Source organism: Falco naumanni, chromosome 14, assembly GCF_017639655.2.
Source record: "Falco naumanni isolate bFalNau1 chromosome 14, bFalNau1.pat, whole genome shotgun sequence".
In the NCBI taxonomy this organism is placed as follows: Eukaryota; Metazoa; Chordata; class Aves; order Falconiformes; family Falconidae; genus Falco; species Falco naumanni.
Genome location: NC_054067.1, coordinates 8,922,553 through 8,944,370, shown reverse-complemented (window position 1 = coordinate 8,944,370; position 21,818 = coordinate 8,922,553). Strand labels below are relative to the sequence as shown.

Below are 21,818 nucleotides of genomic sequence, written 5' to 3'. Positions count from 1 at the left end.
ACTTTATGACTGCAGAATGTGTCTGCTAATGCATCAGATCTGTTCCCCCTGCCTCTTGTATTTCCCTGTCTTCCTCATAATCATGCTGTGTTATTCCTTCAGTGATTAACAGTGTGTGCCTACAATCACGCTGGGAGTATCTTAAGAAGCAAGAAGCCAGCTAAAAGTCAAAGCAGGACAAGGCAATCTTGATATGGAACTTGAAAGTGCTGCAAAATTATACATACAAGAGATGAAGCACCTCTGTTTTCAAAATCTGCTCTGTCCTTTTCCCTTCCCTCTGACTAGTAAATGACCTGCATTAAAACAGTTTAGGTGAGCCACAAAACACCTCCATACATCAGCAGCAAAAAGACAGCAGTACAGCAAGGTGAGTCCAAAATGATTTTGTGAAGCAGCTCGAAGCCTTCTAACTTAAGATCTGTGTTCTGAATCATTGTCCCCCCAAAAAACCCCTTTGTCTATGTGAATGGATGCAAGTAGGCTTTAAAAGGAAAGGGTGACATGACGTCTGGTGCATGGGTTTGCCTTGTGATGAGGACACAGACAGTGTCCTCATCTGGGGTCACCTCTCTTGCCATCACCTCAATCCCCCCTTTCAGTGGACGCTTCCTTGGAAGTGAGCCAAGACAGTTCTCGGAAGTACTCAGAAGCGATGTAAAGCCAATGAGCCATTTCACAGCATGGAAAATATTTACTCTCGTCTGCCAGTCTTCTCCTTCCTTTTCTTTAATCTCAGAACATCTCCATGCATAATCTGGCCTATAATTATAACCACAGTGGAACCAAGAGTGTGGTACCTAGTAATTGCTTTATTAATTAATATTTACTTGTTCATATGACTTTCATTCTCATTCAGTTACGTTAAAAAAAAAAAAAAGGATTTTTATTTGCCATTGTTTGAAGTCAGGAATTGTACCATGTATTTAAAAAACACACACAAAGCCAAACATTCTTCTGTTTGTGGGAAAAAAAATGCCAGCCACAACCTGTGTTCAAGACTTCCCAAGTATTTAAGCAAAAGTAGTAATTGTCTTTAAGGAGTTAAACTTGTGGAGTTTTAACAGAACTGCACAACTTCCTTAGGTAGTTGTGGAAAGATCTGGGGGGTGTGTCCAATTTGCAGCCGAGCTTTGGGGCGTCTGTTTCGCAAAGCTGCACCTGGGAGATTTAAGGGGCTGCAAAGGTGTAACATGAGTGACTTTGTGTTGCATCTTTCCCCTGCGCCTTTGCTCGTCCCCTGTGCTCGGGCTGCAGGCAGGGGCTGTGCCTGCCGGAGCAGAGCCTGCACGCTGAGCTCCTCTTGCTTTGCCTGGGCACTTAGACACCAACACGAGTGACTCGCGCTCTTTGCCATCTTACCAAAAGCTGCAACTTCTATTAGAAAAAAAAGAAATAATTTTATCAGTCACTCTGGCAGCCTAGGGATTTGTATGAACAGCTTTCTTAAAGGCTAAAGGGGCTGAACAGGGATACATGTTTTACAGTGTTGTTCTGAGAGAATGGAGATGAGCCTTCAAAGCTGGCTTGTACTGGCAGACACAGCCAGCCAAGATGCTTGAGCTGAACAGCAGATGTTTTGCATGCTAATTGGTATCCAGATGTTTTCTTGAAATGTGCTGGTTAAAGAAAAAAAAAAAGGTTGAATCTGTAGGATACCAATACACCATCCTAGCTCATGGCTTTATCTAACTCACCTTTTGATTTAGATTCTAATTTTTCACGCCAATCAGAAAACTTCCCTGAACAAGGAGCAGGAAAAACTATAGGAAGCTGAGCATTGTTGACTCTAGCAGCCCAGTCCTCTACAATCTTACTCCACATCTAATTAGCAAGCAAGATAACTAGAGGGTAGTATTTTGTATAAACTCATAGGTTTCATGCAGGGCTATGCAGAACAGGTTGTAAATCAGGCAGTGCCTCTTAACTTACACGCGGCGTCATCTCCTGCTCTGAGTAGATAAAAAGAGTATAATAAGGAAGGTATTACTCATGCCAGCTTTACACGTATGTGGCTATGATGCCTCTTTCAGGAATGTTTCCTTCTCCAGAGAGCCAAATAACAACTGTCATCCTGAAAACGATGACCGATTAAGAAAAAGCAGCATGGAAATATTAGGAGAGGGAACAGCATGTAACCCTTATAAAGGCCTGTAGCAACTGTGGAGAACAAACAACTGGACTTAGTTCCTAGGGATATCTTTAAAAATTCAAATGTGAAGTAACCCAGGAGGAGCTGGTTGTACAGCTGTGTACACCATCAATGGTGTCATCAGGTTTTGCCCAGTATCCGACACCTTCAAGCCAAAACTTAGGGAGAATTGCAGTAAAAGAAGTACATTCATTGTAATTACTCAGCAGCTAAAAAGGTATCCTTTCTTGTCAGAAATGTATTTGGCCAAACTGTAAAGGCTTTTTTTCTCTTCTTCTGTGGCTAGTTTGGTTTAAGACCTGCTTTGCAACAAAGCTGGTAAAGTCAGGCTTTTTTGCTTCAGGAAGTGGAGGAAGGTACTGCAGATTAATTGGCCAGGCTGGAGGTATTTTATTAATGCCACCATGGGGGAAAGCCTGATTCTGATTTATTTGCAGAGATTTCACAATGTGGCAGTGCTGTCTGGCAGATTTCCTTTTGATTTTCAAATCAGTGGATATTACGATTGGCCCAAGTAGGAAGCTTTGTTTGCATGTGAACTTCAGCTAGAGGTTACCTGTGAACTCAATCTTGAGATCCTTATGCACACACACGTAAACGTTAAGAGTTTAGAAGAAACCAGTAGTTACTGATCAGTGTAGTTTGCATTTTAATTCACATCTCTCTTCTAAACAGAACTTTTCCAAAAGCGTCTGCCTAAATTTAAATGGACTGTTTATAGCAACCAGCCAGTAATACAATATACTAAGCAAAATATGCTGAGCTTATGAAACAAACAGGGTTACTAATCCATGAATAAATCATAGGTTCAAATCAAGTTGCACGAATGATAGTGCCCATTTAAAGAAAATGTACTGTGTAATTCAAACTGTTTCAGAATTAATAATAATAATTACATTCTTAATCACCAGGAGGCAATGTTTCTTTCCCTTGCAGCTGAGGAAACCTTAGTAATGCAGGATTTCTACTTCTCTAGATGTAAGGCTTTAATTTCTCCATAGCAATCATATCGGATGCGTGCCATTGTATGGGATTATTCCCCAGTGCTGAATGGGGAGAATCAAAGAAAGATTACAAATTTGGCCTTGTATACTGTTTTAGGAAGAGAATGGCTTTGACTGTTAATTTCTCTTCTATGGAAAACTGCCATGTCCAGATTTGGGATTTGGTGTTTGGAATTAGAAAAAGAAGTCAAAATTCCCTGTAGACTGAAGAAAGTAGATTCCAGGTTGTCAAAACACTTTGTTGCTGCTGAAACACGGAAATATGTAAATGTGCGTATGAGGTAAAAATGAATATTTGCCTACAGATAAATTGAGATGAAGTAAGCTCAAGCACGTTTACTTATCAAGCCAATTCATTTAGTCATTTCTTGACGAAAACTCTGTCCAAACATCAGCATGTTTCCCATGCAGATTTTGGATTTTGGCGCAGCAACACTTTCTTTACTTGACAGAGCGCGCTGTCTTTGAAACCACGTGTTGCTGGCAGCTCCACACAGCTGGGAGGGGGCCTGGCCCCTGGGTCCTGAGCCCCCTGCTCTGCCCCGGGGTCGCAGCTCCGCAGCCTTGGGGACACAAAGCTCACCCCTGGGAGGAGTGGCTGGCGGGGACTGGGCAGGAAACACAGAGGTGACCTTTTTATCATGGATAATGTCTTGTGCAATGAGTCATTCCCTAAATGGTGGAGGCATTACTTTAGGTAAGAAGTACATCTCATCTGGGTAACTGGGGTGGCTTCAAGTCTGCGTGGCTTCTTCCACTAGCTGTGCTGTTTGTCACTGGTGGGAGCCTCGTGCCCGGTGCAGCTCTCACCCCAGCAGTGTGGTTATGGCTTTCCTGGAGATTGCTGGGCTAACCAGGAATGGTTAGGCTTGAATGGTGCAGCCTGATCTTGGAGGAGACTTGTAAAGATCTGTCAGATAAGCAAGGTTGCATTTTCTGTGAATACGTCCTAAATCTCTTCTGGCCACCATTCAAGTGTGGGCTCTTACAGAAGCAGCTCGTGCCAGGCACAGCATCTTCACTCCCTGCCTAGCCTCAGCCACTGCTTTCTGGCATATTTTCTTCTCCAGTTGGGTAACTTGTTAAGTGAAAGCTTTGTGCGTCAACTGTCTTGTAAGATTTTTTTACAGTTTCACTGTAGTGGTGTTTAAAAATGAACTCTGTTATTGTATACGGCTCTGGAGCGCTTGGCTGTGTGTCAGGGAGGAGCACTCCCTTAAGGAGCATTATCTCCCTGTTGCTCAATATGTGTCTTGAACTTTTCTATGGGGCAGCTCTTCTGGCAGCTGCTGGCAATGGGGCACGGGACCTGATGACCCTCACATCTGCTTTGATGTGGCTGTTATCATGCCGAGAGCGTTCATCAGCTGTTTGGTCTTCATGAAGTATAGAAAGCGTTACCTTAACAGACCTCTATGGAGTAATTCAGTGTGGTAAATATTGATCTTATTTACACAGTTTTCTGAATACTTTTTGCTTCTACTGGCAGTCGGAAAGTCTAAGACATTATTTATATTGAGAGCTGAAAATACAGGGTGCTGAAGCAAAAGAAAAACAATCAAAATGTGAACTTTCTGCAGCTTTTGCAAGGAACCGCATATTGTGACCCCTTGCCTTAGTGCTCTACGTCATTTCTGTGGAAGCCTGTTATTTATTATATTGGAGATAACTGTTCGAATTCATCCATTGTAGATGCATAAAAGTATGTTCCCACTCAAGAGGGAGAATTTAAAGTTACTTTATGAGCAAGTACTTCCTGCAGTTTTTATTTTTTGTGGTGCTTGATGTTTTTTATCCTCCTAAGACTTGAAAAAAAAAAAATTCTTGCCTTGAGATGAGGTGGAGTTTGAAGAATAGAAAAGCACCAGACACAACTTCATCACTTGCCTACAACCCCCTGTTAAATACATCCTTCGAAACCATTTTTTAGAGTTGTTGCTGCAGAAGCAGTGAGAGCATTCACCCTTGCTTCGCTATGCCAGGATCAGCCCTCTCGGGAACGTCCCAAGTAGCAGAAAAAGGTGGAGGAGGGGATTTACCCTAGAGACTTGTCTGTACTGAGAAGGGAAGTACCAAGTGGGTGGATTTCCTACAGCAGCATGAGATGTGCCACCACACTTGCATTTTCCTTGTCCTTTGGCTGAAAAACAGAAGAAAGCACCAAGGGAGTGGGATAGAAATGAGAAGAGAGGGATGGTAAGGACATGAAGGATTCCCTAGGCTGTGGGATGTGCATTTATGGGTCTCATAATAGGACTCATGTTTGCAAATGTTTTTCTGCTTTTCCTAGTGGGAAGCAGTAATCCAATTCTGTACTCTTAAAAAGAAGGATCATTTATGTTCTCAGCATGGATGCTATTTCCAATTTTCCACATCCTTTCAGTGCCTCAATAATCTCTTGTGAAGATACTGTGTTGTTATTTTTTTTATTTTAGATGAGGTTGTGTGGTGTCCTCCACTAAGGCCTCTGTGACTGTATCTCTGGGAAATTAGTTTTGCGAGGTATATCACATGATAATGTGTGCCAGAGTCAAAAATCTGTGTAATTATCTAAATGACTGCATAGTCTGTGAGCTGTAGAGTTGAAGCTGTGGCTTTTAACCCGGGCTTTATATAATATCTAGTTTTGTCTTGGATATTATGTGGGTAACTCACATTATGTCATTGAAGTTTCTAAAATACATCTCCAGACCACTGGTAAATTCGGAAATCTGTTTTGCCCTGTATTAGGGATTGGAGGAGCTCTTGAATGATTTGTAATGAACATTGATCATAATTATAGGCATGCCATTTTTTAGGCTTTTGAATGTGTGTCCCCTCAATGTTTGTGTAACTGTTGCAGCAGCTGCAAATACTGATGTAAACACAAGACCACATCCATGCAAAGAAATCTGTAAATGATCAGAAGACTTTGATACGCACTGAAGTAGGGCTTTCCTTCCCTGGACTTTAAATAGCATCAGCAGGAGTTACCTTCCCAACACATTTTTACTTTTCTTCATAATACGGAGGAAAGCCAGCTTTGCCTTCCTTTACAACGAAACCCTGTACATGGGTAATACTCCCACTAGATCCTGATATCACGTTTTTAAACCATTTGCACATTGCAGGAGAATGTATAAGGGAGGGAGGGTAAATATTTAGAGAAGAAAAAGGTACTGTCATAGCCTGAAGCTAGTGGGTGTGTGATACAGACACATCGCCTACAAACGTGTCGTAGGACGCACCGTGGTGAGGTAAGGCACAAAACATCCTTCTCATCGTGTGCCCAGAGGTGCTGGACCTGACACTTCCAAGAAACAGCGGACTTGGGTTTGTTTTCAGAGGGCTTGTTCCCACGCAGTCTCTAGCATGCTACCCTGGCTCAGGGCTGCACGTTGCGAACAGAGCATTTCATTTTCCAGCTTTGCCTGTGGGGAAATGAATTAGCATGTTTTAAGACTCGCTGCTTCTTCTTGCAGGGGTCACAACTGATTCAGTGAGAACTGGCTTTGGCTTCCTATGACACAACGGTCTGAGGGGAAAAACATCTGTGAATCCTGGCTTAAATGGATAATTTGAAATGCAGATGTGTCATTCTGCCTGGCCCTGATGTCCACAGGGGCAGGGCTGAGCCTGCTGCTGCTGCTGACATGGGTCTTGCATTGTTCCCTGGAAGTGTCAGAAGTGGAGAGCAAGCTGTGCTTTTTGGGTCCCTTGGGGGAGTGTGTAATGCCCTGACCCACTGACTTCCCCAGTGGTCCCTCTGTCTTTGTTCCCTTGCTCGCTCACAACCTGTCTCCTGGTTTTGCCCTTCCTTCAGCCCAATCCTATATGCACGCAACAGGGAGAGAAATGGGAGGGGATGGATATACTTTTCTTCTTCCAGTTCTGCAGGCTGGAGCCGTCCCAGGAGGGCAGGAGCGCTGTGCTCCTGCTGTGATGTCTGTCACAGAATGAATCTGAGGGTGGCTTATGAAATTAAAATGAACTAGTAGCAGTTCTAAGCATCGTCCTGCACATCTTGCTCTTAGAATCGTAGAATCTTTCAGGTTGGAAAAGACCTTGAAGACTTGCTCCTGATTTTTCTCTATTCATGGAATGCAACCTCATGTTAGAGAGGGAATTGTCCTGCTGGCTCTGCAGCAGGAAGGCAGTACCAGAGTAGGGGATGCTTTATTCATCAGCTCCCAGCGCTTTCATCTGTGCTGCCAGCCTTTGCAGTCCCACCTGCGGGTACCCCCGGAGAGTAGGAAATCCACTCAGACAGTTGTGTGGCCATAGGTGCATAGTGCATCCTACCAGTAGTGTTTTCTTCAGGCTTTTTCTCACTTAAGACCCTTACGTCGTCTTGTCATTCTCGAACATGTTTCCTCCTGCCCTACTTCATGTCTCAAGAATGAAAGAGTTAAACATCGGCATTAAGGGTTTTACAGGTAACTGTTTATTTTTACTGTTTCCTACAGGCAGAGCTCAAAGGTTGAGCATCATTCCTGATGCACTAAACTCTGTTTCTGCCTGAGAGGGCTTCCTTCTTGATGGAGCAATTCTTTAGTCAAATTTTCTTTCCCAGCCTTCATTCCAGAATGTGACCAGTTAATATTGGGTAGTTAATACTGGAAGGAAATATGGCCTTCAGTTCTTACGTTTAGGCTTTCCCCTGTTGGCTTTCAAACCTGTGGGACCTCTGAAATGTTGAGTTGCGAGTGTTTATGTGTTTCCTTCCAGGGGAGTGGGCAATGGGAGGAAGTCATCCATTTCCTAGAGTAATTTTGGAAAAAAAAAAATGTGTTAGGAGGAAGGATAAAATAGCGGGTTTGACATCTTCAGAGAAGGTTTCCATGTAATACTTGGAAAAAACCCCACTTCAGTTTTATCAAGAAAGTAGAAGAGCTTGAAATCACAGTGAAGTATTCTGTTCCCATTTTGTTCATTCAGAAAATGCACTGGAAGTTGCATTTTCTGAAGTACTGAAGAACAAATTGTGTTGTAGCCAGAGCCAAATGCTCTAGTTCCAAATAAAAGGTTGTTTGTACAACCCATGTACTGGAGCGTGCCAAGCAGCCGGAAAGCGCACGACAAGAGAGCAGCGATGAGGCTCTAGATGCAACGCTTTGCCAATCCTCCCATTTTCAGGTCTCTTAAACTACAAAGTTTCTCTTGCTGCTTGGATGGAATAACACAGGTCTGGATCCCATAAAGCAGTCTGCCTTCAGTGGCCTGATAAAGTGTTCTTAATTTTCTGGAATAGGTTAATTTCATTTAGGTAAGGGAAGGCAGAAAAAGCAGGCTTTTCAGGGCACTGCCAAGTAAGAAGATTAAGTCAGCATCAAATCCATTAGCGAAATGATTTATCTATGTTAGCTAACACCATTTCAGCCTCTTTGTCTTGCCTTTTTTTTTTTCTTTTTTTCTTTTCTTGGGTGGCAATTTAGGTAACCCACAATCATGCTGCTGTATTACAACATTACATGGTGGTTGCTCTGCTTAAAACTAGGTTTACTGCCCTCTTAATGTTTTTTAAGCAGATTTAGTTTAGTTTTATTCTTTTTATAGCAACTTTTTCTTCTGTGATGGTACCTTTTCTTGGAAAACTCATGGGACTTCATTTCTGGGTATATGCAGTCCTAATTGTTGGAGGCTACTGCAGAACATGCCTGCAATGAAGAAGTTGCCTCTGTTAATTGCACAAGGATTTTTGTTATTCATTATTCAGTGTCAGCTTGGAGCTTCCTTTCAGGAGACCTGTGTCTGGTCTCCATGGTGGGGCCTGCTTGTGCCTGATGGACAGAGGTTCTGGTATCACTTGAAGTCTAACCTCTGATGGAGACTTTTTCCACCTTTGGGTTATTTATGACATGTCTGTCTTTTGCGGATTCTTTGCTAATTTCCTGGTCTTGGATTTTGCAAGTCCTACCAAGAAACATGCATGCCAAGTGTTATCGTTAGTCGTGCTGAAGCAGTTAGGACTTCAGGGAAAAATCTTGGTTTAGAGATTTCTGCTAATAACTCCTTGCTCAAAATGAGCTATTCAGTTTTCCTGTTCCAGGCTGAGACATGGAAAATGAGTTAATTTGACTTGAAGCCAGCAGCATTCTCTCAATAGTATTGCGATGTTACATCTGATTTTCCTGGTCTTTAGCATCATTCATACACAAGATGAGTTAAATACTGAGCATCAAAATGAAGCCAGTTTTCCCATAGGCTGGTTCTGCGTTGTGTGAATATGAACTCAACTAAAACTCGTCCCAGTTTGTGGTTTTGTAATGACTAAATTACCCAGTTTTCTGGAAAACTTGGTCACCCTACACATTTTTAATGAGTACAGTCACTCACAATACCCCTGCTCAGCTGGGCACCAGTTTCCATTCTACAGAATTTATTTTTTTTTCCCAAATAAGTCATTCAATCTTCTCTAAAATGTGAATGAAGTTGGCCTTCAGGAACAAAAATTACTGGAGAAAGCTGACATTTCATTTCTCCAGGAAACTGGGATGAAAACCAGGGATGAGCAGCACTGATACTCTGAGGTTTATACCTACAAGGGAAGAGTGTGTTCATGTCCAGCTGTTGTTGGTAGGTGCTTTTACTATGAAAGCCATCTTCGTGTGTTGAAATATTTGTAATTTATGGTTTATATAGCAAATATGTAGGAGCAACTTCATGTCTACCTCAACACAGGGCCTTTTGGGGTGGTTGTGTGGATGTTCAGGTTGGTTTAGCTGCTTGAGCCCATGAGAACAGCTTGTTGGTGTCCAGAGTCTCCAGACATGCATCTTTGTTCTTGGTATTTCCCTGTTTCTCAAGGAGGAAGGCAACAGCTCTGTTTTATGTGATTCTGTGATTACTGGAATTGACTTGCTGAAAGCTGACATTGTTGTAATATCCCAAAGCAGCCTCTGCACGTGCTTCAGCTCATGCTCATCTTTCAGGGAGTCCGAGAAACTTATAGTATTTACCATAACAATGATTTGCGGTGCCCTGTCTTCCATAATTACCAGACCATCTGAGGTTTGTATAGAAAGTGCTGGTAAAGAAATCCAAATAATAAAATGGAGTAAAGAGAATAGGTCGGTTCCTGTCAAAGAGCACTCCGAGGTCCATAGTGCAGCTGTAGCTGCTTCTGGTGCAAGGCTTCTTCGCAGACACTTCTGCAGGTATCCCTTCCACGGAGTCACATCGCCTTTGAGCCTCTGCCACATGTGTTGAAATGTTCCCACAATGGGCCGTGGGAGCAGGGTCCTGTAGCGTGTCATGCTGTGCGTGCGTATGGGAGGCATGGGGGATGTTTTGTTCTTTTGATGAAAATGTCATTGCTTTTGCTCTCAGTACCTCAATGTCCTTCACGTGTTCCTTTCCTGAGTAGATGTTGCTGTCACATAGCAATGTATTGTACAGTTGCTGGTAGTTTTAGCTGCTTCAGTCTTCTTGGCTGTTACATAGTGCTATTGTTATGGCCAGGGTTACAAAGCTATGCTGTTGTGCTTAGGCAGCAAAGCTCTTTTTCCTGGCTTGTGAGCAAGTGTTCAGTTTTGGGAAGCCAAGAGGTATGTGTGAGCTTTTTGTTAAGTGAGACCCACTGGGAGATGTGCAAGCAGCAGGAGCCTGAAGGGGAAATCAAGGCCAGACCTCAGTTCCTGAGGTCATGGTCTCTGGGAACAAGGAATTAGCTTCGGGCTGCAGTTACAAAGAGGGAATTGTCTGCAAGCTGTGTGATCACCTCTGTTCTAAAACAGGCATAAGTTAAACAATCAACACTCATAGTTTACCCATGAGTCGCATCACTGCCTTCTCAGATGCTGACCTGTGAGGCTGTAGGCAGCTTCTGCCTTGAGCCAGGAGGACAACAGTGTGTTTGTTTTCATGCTGTGTGATTTACAATGGACCTTTCCAATTAACCCCTAGAAATCAGCTGGTGAGGTTTCTTTGGAAGACATCTTTGGGCACTTTGCAAACTGACACAGGCTGCGATCATAGAAGCTTTGACAGTCTAGGAATGGAGCAGGACCATTTTCAGTTGCGTCCAGCTTAGACTGTGGAAGATTTCCATGCCAAGTGGAAGCTGCAGGATAACCGCTGGATGCAGTGGTCCAAGTTAGGAGTTAGTCAAGGGCTCTTCTGTTTCAGACCACTATTGTTATGAATTCTCAGGGATGTTTGGTAACCCAGCTAGCCCCGTCCTTTTCCTTGGCCAGAAACTCCAGTCCCAGCACCTCTAGGAGCAAAATGTGCTTCTGATACCATGGTGGGGTAACGGCTTCACCTAGTTGCGTAGGAAGAGTGTTGCCTACTGAATTTACACTTGCATGTGCTGCAATTCAGCTTTTCTCATCTAAACCCCACCTGGTTTGGAGGATTGAGGAGAATGCCAGGACAAGTAAATAAGGCTGTGCTTCTGCTGGCTTTATCCCACTTCTTTCAGTTGTTCTTGCATATCGCAGGCTCCTGAGACTGCTCTGCACAAGGCTGTTCAAAACGGAGTGTTTAGTTTGGGAGAACTGTCTGAGAGCCAAAAGGTGAGCGCATCAGAAATACTTTAATTTCTCTTTCTATTCTGCCATCCACTGAACAATGTCCTTGTACTGTTCAACATCGATGAATGCAAGGAAGGCAGATCTTCTGCCGGCAGAGCAGGAAGCCAAAACATGCAGAGGTAGTGGTTTGCTCAAGGCTACATGTCAATTAACTGGGAATGTCCTTGCCTGAAACAAGAATGGGTCTCTTATTTGTCCTTACTGTCAGTGCTCCAATATAAGAATAGCTCGAACTAATTAAATGCAGAATTAAGCAGTGCGATCACCTCCTGCCCTCTAAAGAAATACAGAACAAAACCTGTCAGCACAGCATCCTCATGCTGTGGGATAATCTGGGCTGTCTGGCTGGTTAGGTACTTGTTTGGTTTTTCGATGTTCACTTTGGGTGACTGAAGCAGGATCATCCTGTCCCCTCTGGAGATCAGCATCCTTCAGGCAAATGTATAGCTTGGCTTGCAGGATACTTATGAGTCCCAAGCATTTCTCAGTGGCTGCTGTGGTACCTCTACAAAATCAACTTCAGGTGTGACCTGTGTAAGCCTTGTGCGCTCCTGTGCCCTGCTGCCACTCCCAGCAGCCTGCATGGGTGAAACCAGTGCCTGGTGGTGTAGAAAATTTGGGAGTGCTGGTACTGGGAAACAGGTATGGCCTTGACCTATCTGGGAAGAAGGAAACATGTGGTCTGTTCCAGGACTACATTCATATTGATGGTACAGACCCATCAGCATCCTCCATGTTGAGTGTTTGCATATTTTTAAGAAATATTATAACACCAAGTGAATAACGGCAAGATCCAATCAGGTAAGATTTATTACTTTAATATTGGAGGGTTCCAGTTTATACCAGATTAACATATTCATAGGGTTTTAAGAACCGCTTGGGTATTAACAGTTACCTTTTAATCTGAAATCTTTGCAGAGGTCTCATGTCACTTCTGCCCTAATCACTCAGCCTGCTTGAATTTCTTTACGTGATATTTTGAGACTAAATATGAAAAAGGGAAAATGGCCCTTACTTTTACAAGCTCCCATTTGGTTTAACAGTTGCTGTGAGTTCTGTCTTGGCTTTTCAGCTGTATTTGCCACTTTGGCAGTGTGGTTTTGGCTGTCAGAATCTTACAGAGTTGTCATGAAGTGCGGCACTTTTTTCTTTTCCCCACAGCTGTTATTTGTCATTTTATATAAATCTGCCTTGTTCAGAGTTTTATTCCTGAATAAATGGTAAAAAGACAGTTAGTGTCAGAAGGCAGTGCTGGCCATCATGAGAGTTTCTGCTTTGTTGCTGATGCAGAAGCCATTGCTCTCCTTTTAAAGGGTGTGTTATGTAGCTGAATTTGGGAAAGACTTAGAACTCCTGAGGGAACAAAAGCTGGCCCCTTCCACTGTTCTGCGCTTTGCTATTGCCTTGTCCTAATTAGCAGTTAAACTCCATGCCCTGCACTCCTGGTGCCGAGATGCCGGTTTCTGGCCATCGCTTGGGGTTTGTGTTTTCATTGCAGTGCAGTCAACACCGTGTGTTTCTCTGCTGTGCTCCCAACTGAAGGCTGTTACATCTGCTGAGATAGCAGACAGGGGCTTGTGCTCCTTGGGATGCACCTTCCCCAGCCTGGAGCTGGGGAGGTTTTTGGGTGGTTCAGACTGGAGAGTTTGCTGCAAGAGCTAGCCTATGTCATTTTTTGTAAATCTGTTACCGAAGCTGCAAATCCTGGTTCCTTCTAGCTCTGACGTTACAAATAACTCCCTGGATCCCATAGAATATATACAGATACTTGACTGAGCTATTTAAATCTGTTAAAAACTTCATGTGGTTGTGCAAGGGTGGTCCTGCCAGACTGAAGATGACCTCCTTGTTCTCAGAGGTGTTTCCTGAGGTGCCTAAATGAATGTACAACCAATGTCGGTGCATTCACATGCCTTTCAGGGAAATGCACATCATATCACGCCCTGCTGCCAGCTTTGCTCAGAAAGCAGAGAGCATTTGCTGGACTCCACGCAGTTTCTCATTAACGTGCAAAGCTCTCATCTGTTTCCGGCAATGTGCCAAGCAAATTTTTTGACAGAATTTCCTCAAAGCTCTTTGTAGTGCATGCTAAGCTCGCCTTAGATCTCCCTGTCCTGTCTGTGTATCTAACAGCTTGCTTTTGGGGCTCCCGATGAAGAAGGAGGTGGGCAACATGCTGTGAGTTTTTGTTGCCTACCTTGATATATGCCTGTGATACACTCCTGCTGAGCACTAGAGATTCTCATCCTTTCTAACCCTGTCAAATCAACCACCTCTCTGGAAGGTACCTTTAATGATATGTGATATTGCAAATAGCTGTAAGATTTCATGATGAATATATGACATCGGTGTTTGGGTTTGGACACGAGGGTGTCTCACTACAAGACTGTATTAAGCCCATGCTTCAGTTCATCCTTAAATCTTTTGTCACTTTGGAGTTTATTGATAAACAAAAATACTTCACTGGGGACAGAAAACAACATGGGATTTCAGCAATTAGATGAAAAATATCAGTGAATCCTACTAAAGAGAGGAAATGGAGGGTCACAAAAGGCTCTGAAGAGACTGGGAGGCAGGAAGTAATATCTTAGGCTTAATGCATGACAGCTCCTTAAAAATGCTCTTCTTAGATAAAGAAAGTCTAGGAGTGGAGAAGAGGGCTTTTCAGAAATTGCATGGAGTGAGTGAGGTTTTTCTTTTAGAAACTTAGGAATCTTGACCATTTCCCTTGTCTTTGAAGAAGATGGCACATGGAAGTGTGCCCTCTAAAACTGAGAAATTCCAGCACTCAGGAGCAGAAGGCAGTGTGGAAAGCCTTAGCTCTTCCTCTGTTTTGCCCCTGCCTGGGGGCAGGTCTCAGCTGACTTAAGATGCTGTTGAATTATTCCTTTGTTTCTGAGCTTGCTCAACCAGCACTTGTCTAAACATCTTTTTTTAGCAAGGCAGCCTGGGTTTGAGTAAGGGAAATGTCAATCAGGAAATGCTCCTTTGTGTCAGTAATTTTTAGGAGGAGACACTGTGTCTGAGATGTATGGTCAACCGACCTCCCAGGGTCCCTTCCAGCTCTGTTGTCACCAATGGGTTTCACAGTGATACCCTTGGCCATACAAACACTGAAAGGGGGAGCAGAGTCTCCCTCACCAACCACCAGCTGGCTGAAAAGAGAGGACCATGCGGGATTGGCATGGAAGGGCTCGCATGCAGCCCTCTCTGAGCCTCCCTGGCTCATAACGGGAGTCAGAAGGCTCAAGTTACCCCTTAACACTTTGAAGTATCCTGATATGGATAACTTATGGATGTTAAGGAGTTTTAGAGAGAAGAAATCTCTGTGATTTATTTTGTGCTGGGAAAAGTTCAGCAGAGGTAAAAAGGGAAGGGGGGGGCAGTTTGGGGGGACACAGAAAGCACTGTCACTTGGTGTTGATTCTACGACTCTAAAAGTAGGCTTGCCCTTATCACTACAGATGAGAAAGTAGGACTTGGGGGTATTTCAGGATCAGGAAATTGAGCTAAGTACCTCTGAGTTTCTTTGGCTGACATGCATGGCCTTTTTTTCCATGCCTTATTCTTTCTGGTGTTTTTTGCTGAGGGCAAAATGTTGTTTGTGTAAGAGCAGAATCCAGCGATGCTCTTGTACTGGAAGCTGTTAATGGCAGAGGTGTCTGTGTCTGCCAGCCTCATCAGTTATGACCTGGATATTAACTACCGTTAGACTCCCTGTTGAGAGTTACATGTTAGAGCACACCCATTTGAACAATTTGTTCATGTGGGCTCATGTCAGAACATGTCGACTGTGGACTTTACTGCAAAACCATCTTTTCTGTTTTAATATATCCACCCATTGCACCTCTAAGATAATCGATTAAGTTTTATAAGTCGTTAGGAAAAAAACCGAAGCAGATGCCTTCCAGCAATACATTTGGGACTCCCTAGTCCAAGTTTCTCACATCAGTGATCGTTTCTTGTTGCCCATCCTGTACCCAGCCTTGACATGAGTCCTGTAAACCCTGTGGAATATCTGGAGCAAAGCTTTTGATGATGTTCTGGGAAACACTGTTTTTTGGACTCATTTCTGGGAAAATGGAAAAGATCCTTTAGGGCATACATTGGGTTTTTTAGGTAATTTTTTCCAGTATCATTATTATTCTGATTGAATCAGCTTTAGCTGTTTGCATTGGACTTTTGCCCATGCAATTGTATCAAAGCCCCTAAAGTGTTCCCAGGTGAAAGTAGCTCTCCATTTCCAATGGGATTAGTAAATAGTTGTGAATGAAACAGGAGGTCCAGAACAGATTTTCTTGTACTTTCTAGTCTCAAACTTACATGCACTACTTCTCTCACAGTTCACATAGTGTTGACAAAGCCATCAAACCTTGGGTCTTTTTCTTTCCCCATCTGTAATGTAAGGAATATTAGTCCTCTTCCTAGCAGATTGTGAAGGCTGGATGAACAGTAGTTTGGGTAGCTCAACCCTTTCCCTTGCTGTGGGGCTGGATGCTGGGTTTGGAGGGCTGGCTATGCACAGGAACGTAAGTAGCTCCCCCCAGATACACTGCTTTCCTGTCCCTTGTTGGTACCACTTCTCTTTCAGCCTCATCCTTGCTGCACGTGCATACTGTGGCAGTACCTGCTTCATTGCCAGGTCCCGTGTGAGGCCACAGGAGAAAAAAAAAACTGTGGACTGGAAGGAATTCTGTACACTAAATCTACCCCATGTTTCTTTTTTTATAACCTACTTTTATAACATTGGCTACCAAGTGTTTGAAAAAATATATTAAGGTCATCAGAAGAAAAACCAATCAACTGCAGTGCAGCACTGTAAGGCATACCAGGACCATGCTGTAGCCTACAACAAGATAAAGGAGATAAAGGGGATCCCATTTACGTTCCTTTTTCCTAACTCTGGTGGGAGCTGTGCAGAAATATCTTTCCCTGATTATCACCCTGCTACTGCTCTAACACCCAAGCTTTCATTTAGGTAATGTCTATTTGATTCAGTACTTAACTAGCAGACCCTATGTTTTCAGTGCTGAAAAGGTGAGCAGAAAGGAGATGGTTTGTTACAGTGGTTGGTGAAAAGGCCATTTATGAGAAATCTGGTATGTGCTCAGCACATCTCCGTCCACAGCGGGGTGTGCTGGCCCCTGCTCACCAGTCATGTCAGTGAGGTCTTTGCTCGACCAGTGAATTCCTCACCCCAAGCCCAAATGAAGGAGGGACTTTAGAAGGCCAGCTTTGGTTTAGGAAGACATCCATCCTCTGGCTGATCAGATCTTGGGGTGTCAGGATGAACACTGGGTGTGTCAGACGGGAAGACCCAAGTAGGCTGAGTCTGAAGAATTATCTGAGAGCACCAGGGGGAGAGTAAAGACGGAGGCAAACAGGCCTGCTTTCCCTCCATCTCCTGCCAGCCATGTTTTTAGCATGTTTATTCTATGTGTTTATAGCAAGAGGATGCTGCTGCTGTGTAATTACAGTGAGGACAGATTTAACAGCGAAGGCAAATTAAATGCACCTCTGCAGTGTTCATTTGCCTGTAAGCAAGTCTGCTTTCCCCCTGCAAGTTATGCAACGACGACTGTTCTCCTTATATCCCTGCATTCCCCTTTCTTTGGGCTTTGACGCTTGCAGGACAGTTTTTCTTAATTAATAAACCTAAGATTTGCCCTGTAATACTGTAAGAAAAGTGCAGGCCAGTACAACTTCCATGTAATGCTTTTCAAGACAGCTTGCAGAGGTAGCAGATTGACAAGCCCACTTGCACTGGGTTTGTTTCAGATTTGCCCTACCTATGTGAGATCAGATTTTCGGGTTCAAGGACTGGCATTTGTTTCCAAAACAGATGAGAAAGGGATTTCGGCTAAATAGTGTTTCTGGCACAGAGTAATCTCTCTTGGCAGTGGAGAACAGGAATTTCTGAAGTTCCTGAGGTGGCAAGGGAAACAGCCCTCCTTAGACCAACCCAGAGTGGGAAAAGGGGATAAGCTTCCTCCGGACACAGGAGCCCTTCTCAGCATCCCTGGGCTGAGGATGCTCAGAGCACAGGTGCTCTGTCTCAGTGTGTGTACCCAGCATAACTCTGGTCTGTCAGCTCAAGTTCTTCTATTACTATCCCTCTAATCATTGATTTAAGGCTTATTTATTTCATATGTTAATTACTCCTGTGTCTAAAAATTACCTCTGTTTTTGTATGGCAAGTGACTTATTTTTATGTTAGTCTCTTGTTCTTGTTGGACAGAATGCGAGAGGAGATCCTGCTGCCAGGATCAGAATGGGTCAGAGCTCTGTCCCGAGCCTCCATTAGAAAGTGAGGCTGGATTCGGGGCAGCATTTTGTGTTGTGCTGGTCTGTGTCCAGACTGAGCTCTCTCTCTCTGTTCTAAGCTCAGCTTGCTCTCTCCTGAAGTTGAGTACTGCACAATACTACTTCGTTTCAAGTCTGAGTCTTTAAAAAGGGCATTAAGGTGGTCTTGAAAAGGGCATCTGAATTTGATGTTACAGCGTGCAATGGAGCCCAAAAGGGACTTTATGTGTATGACAAACAACCCTTATAATAAAGAAGTGCCTTTAGGGTTTCATAGGGGAAAGCTGGCTGCTTTGAGTCTCTACCTCTTTGCTTTGGACAGTCCTCACCTCACACAACTTCTTTGGTCCATCCTAGAGGCTTAACCAACAGAGCAGCCACAGTCTGAAAAGGTGTTGCCTGTGGCAGACTTGGAGAAGATTTGGTCCAGAATGAATTAAAGGCTAAATGTCCTTCACTGATAGAAACATTTTTGTGTGGTGATTTTTTTTTTTTTTGTTAGCTTCATAATTTCAATCTACAATTCATAAGAGTTACAAGGAAAAAAAGAAAAAGCCTTTCGTCCCCACCAAATAAACAGAAAGAGCTGGGACTGGAGAGAGACTGATCCATGCGATTGCAAGGCTGGGAGGCCAAAACGAGCTGTTAGTGGTGGCAGGGTGACACCTGCTCCTTGCAGTGGAGGTCCATGGGTGTAGCGACTGGTGCTGTCACGAAGGTTTAGTCAACAAACTGTGCTGGTGAAGCAGGAGGAGGAGCAGGAGCCAGCTCCTGGCTCAGCTGAGGCGGTTCGGCAGGGCTCACCAGGGCAGTCAGACATGATTTTTATCACTAAAGTCTGCTGTATTCAGATCTGAGTATATGCTCTGCCTGACAGCTGCCTAGGAATTGGTTGCTTGCACATAGCTTCTTTCCAGGCCAGAAACACACTTTGACCAGCACCAATAGCAAAAGAACATTATTAAGTCTATTAAGCCTGAGTTCACAGATTTTATTTTAGAATTGTAACAGATGGCAAATGGTGGTGGTACAGCTGCCGGGACCAGGAGAGGATGGATGCTGGTTTGTCACTTCAATGGATGCTGGCAGTAACTCACATTTATGTTTATACAGGGCCTTTCCTGTTTCAGAGCACTTTACAAACCAGGTGATAAATAACGAGCTTGGAGTTAACACGGGCTGGTAGAGCTCATCTCTGTGCTCCTGTGGCCAGTGTGTGAGGGTAAACGTAAGGGCATCAGCCTGCACTTCCTACATAGATTGGATGGGAATTAGGCAGCTGCTTAAAATCACATAGTACCACTCAGCAGGGATTTCAGGCAGAAAAGCAGGGTAAACAGCTCTAATTTGGAGGATGGTGCTGGTAACCAGTGTGTCAAGTGGGAGTTTGGGTAGCTAGTCTCACTCTTCTACAGCTGCAGGAGGATTTGTTCAGACTCTTCCCAAAGACCTGTCAGCTCCCACAGGAAGCTGCCCTAGGGAATAAGTAGCCATCAGCCATGCTGTCCTTGAGGAGTCAGACACTGCGGGCCGTGCTGCGCGGGCTCGGCTGGTGCTGACGGGGTGCTGAGGCTCCCTCTCGCTAGGTGCAGATGGGAGGGTGGCCCCAAGGGCCTCCTGCCTCCAGCACTTGCTCTCCATCTGCCTTGCTGGGACGCGCTGTGAAGGCAGCCGGTGTTTCCGAGCCATCTGAACCCCAAGCATTTGGAAGCGATACAGGGAGGAACTTTTAAGTTGGTTGGCTTGCTAACTCTGACCTGGCTGCAGGCTCCGAGTTTGATGAAGATAACAGTTAAATGACAGGAGTCAGGGGCACGTAAGCAGATGGGGTACATCTTAGCACTTTTTTTGGTGTATGTTGAGAGCCAGATGAAGACCACCACGTATTCCTCCTTCATTACTAGCAGATCTAGTTGTCATCATTGCATCCAGGAAAAACACCCTAACAAGAGCTAAGTTTAGAAATCCAGAAGATTTCCCTCATGTGAAGGGTCAGAACTTCCAGGGAAACACAGGAAGGAGTCATTAAAAGGCACATAGATGAACAGAATGTGCTATTTTAAAAAAGTTGAACATTGTTAGGGGTAGGTAAAATGTCAACTTGACATTGTTTCCCCTTTCTTTATACTATCTTCAGATCATCGTTTCACAAAGGTGTGCCTAAGTTGAGCCAGACATGTTAGGATTAATGTGGAATAACAGGGGGAAGTTCGCAAAATAGTGTTTCTCTGGGGTGGTCTAAAAACATCTTTTGGATTTTATAATATCTGAAACTCTGAATAGGGGGCAGTCACTCTGCGCTGGTACCAAAAGAGGGCCGACCTCTTTTTCAAGGTCCAGAAGAAGAAATAATTGAAATAATTTTTATTCAGTTGAGAGTGAATGTCCAGCTACCTTCTGCATCACACTGGGGGAAAAAATCACCTCCTTTACATTGTTTCCAGTGTAATGGTAAGTGATATAAGGAAAGATAAGAAACCATGTGAGCAGGGCTGGTCTCTAATTTCCAGCCCATTTCCACAGACTTCTGAGCTCAGAAGTGACTTTGAATCTGGATGGCCTTAGCCAAATGAAAGTTATGAATCTCTGGGGTGTAAACACTGCAAATGATTGCCCTTCACTACATTCAATCAGAGCAGCTGAAGGCATGGCTCAAATATGTTTTTGACAGCAATGCAATTAAAAGGTCATGACCTAAAAGTAAATCTTAAATCCAGTAATCCAGTCCTCTATCTGGCAGTGTAATCAATTCCTTTCTTAAACCATCAGCCAAAATAATGTATAGCGCATAACAAAATAAATGTAATTGAAGTGCTGGGGAGCTGGTCCTTTCTACTTCAGTAAATACTGTGAGGTTTTTCTCCTCCTCCTGGAAGTAAGTCTTTCTCACAGGTCCAGAGGGAAAGGCAGCTTTCATGCAACTGTGGTGATATACTGATGAGATGGCTCATGAAGCTTGCACTCGTGATGCCAAAGTGATGCCGAAACATCTGGTCATGAAGAGCACAGGAGGAGGCTGAGACTTCACTTTGCAGAGTGCCTCCTGCTCTGCCCTGGCCTTGCTCCTGCGTGGATGTGGGGCTGGCACAAGGCAGGAGGCAGCACTAAGTGCCCATAGTTTTTCCCATAGGGAACAATGCCAGTAAACCAGGTAACGGTCGGTAGCCCAGGGCATACTGCTGTTCTCTGAATTCACGATTGTGCTGAGAGATCTCAAAGGACTTTTGCCAGGAAAAGTTAAATTATTCTGGAGTTTTCTGCTTTTGTCTAGGACCTTCATGATGTTCTTAAATTGGATATCTCCATGTACTCTAGCCTTACATCCTAAGGATGCTGTGGGCTGGCAATACCTCCAGTCCTGTCTGTTCATTACCCTCTGTATCATTTTATGCAGCACAGTCAGAAACTGAGACCAGCGGGCAGCCCAACTGCATTGTCTATTTAACTGCAGGAAACCAAGCTTTATCCCCCTCTGAATCCTGATGGAGCAGTGATAACAGATAATTGATTGAATGCTTTTTACTTTCTTTTGTTTATTTCTTTTGTTGAACAGACTTCCTAAATACACAAATCAAATCCTCAACTGGAATTTGTGGATTAATGACTTGAACAACATATCTTTTTTTTTTTTTCCTGTTGCCTGGATCTCGGGGAGGGTTTCTCTGATTTTCACTTGTGCTCCCCTGTCAAACATTTTCAGTTGTCAAAATGGGTAAGTACACGCTGGACTGTTGTACAAGCACGTCAGATGCATCAGTGCTTATCAGAATGCTGAAAAGAGGCAGCAATTAGCCGTCTGGGATTTCTCATGTGCCATTTTGTTGCTGTGTATGCAGTGTTCACAGT

General features: G+C 43.8%; 1 protein-coding gene across 3 annotated transcripts in view; it reads left to right on the top strand.

The window, feature by feature from the left end:
* The window catches only part of GPR50 (G protein-coupled receptor 50), a 47,396-nt gene that overhangs the window by 17,809 nt on the left and 7,769 nt on the right, over positions 1–21,818 (top strand). Inside the window, exon 1 of one of the 3 annotated variants that reach the window (XM_040614264.1) lies at positions 5,448–21,684. The exons of 1 other annotated variant lie outside the window; for it this stretch is intronic. In XM_040614264.1, coding sequence (XP_040470198.1) covers positions 21,485–21,684 — 200 coding nt within the window. In that variant the 5' untranslated portion in view covers positions 5,448–21,484. Of the gene's footprint in view, positions 1–5,447; positions 21,685–21,818 lie in introns of those variants that run through there. One more of the 3 variants, XM_040614266.1, reaches the window with a different exon arrangement.